The 2,843-nt window shown below is 58.8% G+C and overlaps 1 protein-coding gene across 2 annotated transcripts in view; it reads left to right on the top strand.

Annotated features, from left to right (window-relative positions):
* LOC113207780 (plexin-A1) overlaps window positions 1-2,843 on the top strand; it is a 70,934-nt gene that overhangs the window by 27,072 nt on the left and 41,019 nt on the right. For both annotated transcript variants that reach the window (XM_052264448.1, XM_026424474.2), the window contains exon 2: window positions 557-1,703. In XM_052264448.1, the coding sequence (XP_052120408.1) occupies window positions 573-1,703 (1,131 nt within the window). In that variant the 5' untranslated portion in view covers window positions 557-572. The remainder of the gene's footprint in view (window positions 1-556; window positions 1,704-2,843) is intronic.

Here is a 2,843-nt window from a genome sequence, read left to right as displayed (position 1 = left end):
GCGCGCGCATGCGGGTACATGTTTGGGTCGTTTTTATTTCCTGCGAGGAAGTGCATGCGTATCACGTTTTCCCTCCCCTCCGGAGCCCTGAGCCATATCTCACTTCCGTTTGGCGACGCCTGCAGGCTGCATGTGCAGGCGGCGCGCGGGGTTAGGCCCTTGTCTCGGGTCGGCCCCGGCTCGGGCCCCGGCCGCCAGATGGAGGCACCGGTCCACTGCTGCCCCCTCCCCTTCCCTCTTTCTTTTGATGTTGTTGTGGGGCGTTATCTCATTCGCATCCGAGTAAAACGCTCGCATCAGTAACAATTGACAGGATTAGCGTCGCTCTTTCATTAGGCCATGAATAGACTTCTTCTATGCACTTTCTGACAGTTGTCTCGCTTCTCTCCCCATCTCAGTGGTTTTCGGTTGATACTTTAAAGCTTAAGAAAAAGTGTTTTACTAGAAAGAAACTATATAGTTAATAGATTACACTTCTACAAATTTATTATGCAATGTTTTCCAATAATTGTCATGCCAATCTGCTCTAACGAGAATGTGCCCTTTTCTGTTCCAGCGCTATGACGTGAGCGATGGCTGCGATGGCGGTGCTGGTGGCGCTCTGCGCGCTGCTCCTGTTGCACCACCCGACCGTCGGAGATGACATCCTGGTCAAGACGTTCTCGGACCAGGGCACGGAGCGGTTCAACCACCTGGTCGTGGACAAGAACACGGGCCGCGTGTTCATCGGCGCCGTGAACAAGCTCTACCAACTGTCGCCCGACCTGGACCTGGTGATCGCCGAGACCACCGGGCCCAAGGATGACCACCCGGACTGCTCAGTGCTGCTGGACTGCCCGGCCAACATCGTGGTGAAGGCGACCGACAACGTGAACAAGGCCCTGGTGATCGACTACACGACGACGCGCCTCATCTCGTGCGGCTCCGTGTACCAGGGCATCTGCCATGTGCGCAACCTGCACAACATCTCGGACGTGTCGCAGATCGTCAAGGAGGCCGTCGTGGCCAACAACGCGACGGCGTCCACCGTGGCCTTCATCGCACCCGGGCCGCCCAACCCGCCCGTGTCGCAGGTCATGTACGTCGGCGTCACGTACACGGGCAACTCGCCGTACCGGTCCGAGCTGCCCGCCGTCAGCTCGCGCTCGCTGGACGCCAACAACATGTTCTCGATCGCGGAGACGGCCGTCACCACGGGCACCCGCCAGTTCCTCAACTCGCTGGCGCGCGAGCGCTACCCGATCCACTACGTGTACGGCTTCGCCAGCGAGGGCTTCTCGTACTTCATGACGGTGCAGATGAAGAACACGTCGCCGTCGCCCTTCATCTCCAAGCTGGTGCGGGTGTGCCACGACGACGAGAACTACTACTCGTACACGGAGATCCCCATCGAGTGCGAGCTCGCCAACTCGGCCGGCAAGAAGTACAACCTGGTGCAGGCCGCCTACGTGGGCAAGCCCGGCTCGGACCTGGCCGGCGACCTGGGCATCACGGCCCAGGACGACGTGCTGTACGCCGTGTTCTCAGAGAGCGACACGAGCGAAGGCGAGAACTCCATCAAACCTTCGTCCAGCTCGGCGCTGTGCGTGTACTCGCTCAAGAGCATCCGCAGGAAGTTCATGCAGAACATCAAGAGCTGCTTCTCCGGCAACGGCACCCGCGGCCTGGACTTCATCTCCCCCAGCCACCCCTGCGTCCTCACGGTGAGTCCGACTGCTATATTCTCCGCATTTTTCGCGCGAACTGCGCTCAGCGTGGCGTGCACGTGCCTGTCCACGTGTGCAGAGACACCGCGCGCGCGCCGTGTATTTCCATTGAGTGAGCCGAACCCCCCCGAATGAAATTACCTGGACACGCACCTGGACGGGGTCCGGCGGCCTGACCCTGGCCGGGCTTGTAAATACGTAATCAGGCGTGTGTCTACAAGAGATGGGGGATGTGACCGACCGGTCGCCGAGGGAGGGAGGGAGGGAGGGTGGTGCAGGGGGTCGCGCCGGGGCGAGCTGCTCTTATCCCTTCAACCCCCTTCTAGTCCACCCCTCCCCTCTCTGCCCCGCCCGGCTTCGGATCTGCGTAAGCTGTCCATTACATTGTCCTGGCGTAGGTACAGCACAGCCGGGCAGCACAGCGGCGCTGTCCGCAACGAGGCGGTTTTGCTGCCGTTTAATTTTTTTTTCTCCTTTCTTTTTCCTGTTCCGCCTTCATCCCCGCCGCCCTGTCTGTAGGGCCGCGAGAGGCCATTTACGGAGAGCGCGAGCCCTTTGTGAAAAGTAGGGTGGAAAACGACAAATGGGTTGTTAGGCGCCTGTGGAGGGGGTAAAAAAGGTCACGTAATCCTTTCGCTTTTGGGCTAAAAGAACAAGAGAAAATCCCTCTCCTCCTTTGCATCAAAAATTCCATTTCGCTTCTCAAATTTTGCCAAGGACATAATTTTTTTATACCGCGCGCACGTTTTATAACGCTACTTGAGCTGCCTGTCGTGCATCTAATTTAAAAGGGGTATTAATATTGCCAAGGTGCGAATATCGTAGCTGGGAGGCCTCTTGCGCCTCCACAAACAGTGCGCACTGTGTTCCGGCAGCCTGGCCCGGGCCTAATTCTCTCTCTGTCTTCGTTGACCGGAAGAGTTCGCCGGCAGGAGAGTGACGGGACGGGGGCGCTTTCGCTTCCCTGCCCCCTCCTCCCCCGCCCCCTCCTTTGCCGCTTCCCTTTCCTCGTCCTCCCCCCTCCTCTTCCTCTCCGGTTCTACTCGTGTTTGTTTTCCAATCAGCCCGAACCTGCTCGGCTCGCTCGCTGCCGGTTCACATATCCCTAGGCTGAGTTCGCGAGCTGCAACGCAACTC

Source organism: Frankliniella occidentalis, unplaced genomic scaffold, assembly GCF_000697945.3.
Source record: "Frankliniella occidentalis isolate FOCC.00 unplaced genomic scaffold, Focc_3.1 Scaffold19, whole genome shotgun sequence".
NCBI classification, from domain to species: Eukaryota; Metazoa; Arthropoda; class Insecta; order Thysanoptera; family Thripidae; genus Frankliniella; species Frankliniella occidentalis.
Note: the sequence above shows the minus strand (reverse complement) of the source record. Positions and strands in the feature narration are given on the sequence as shown.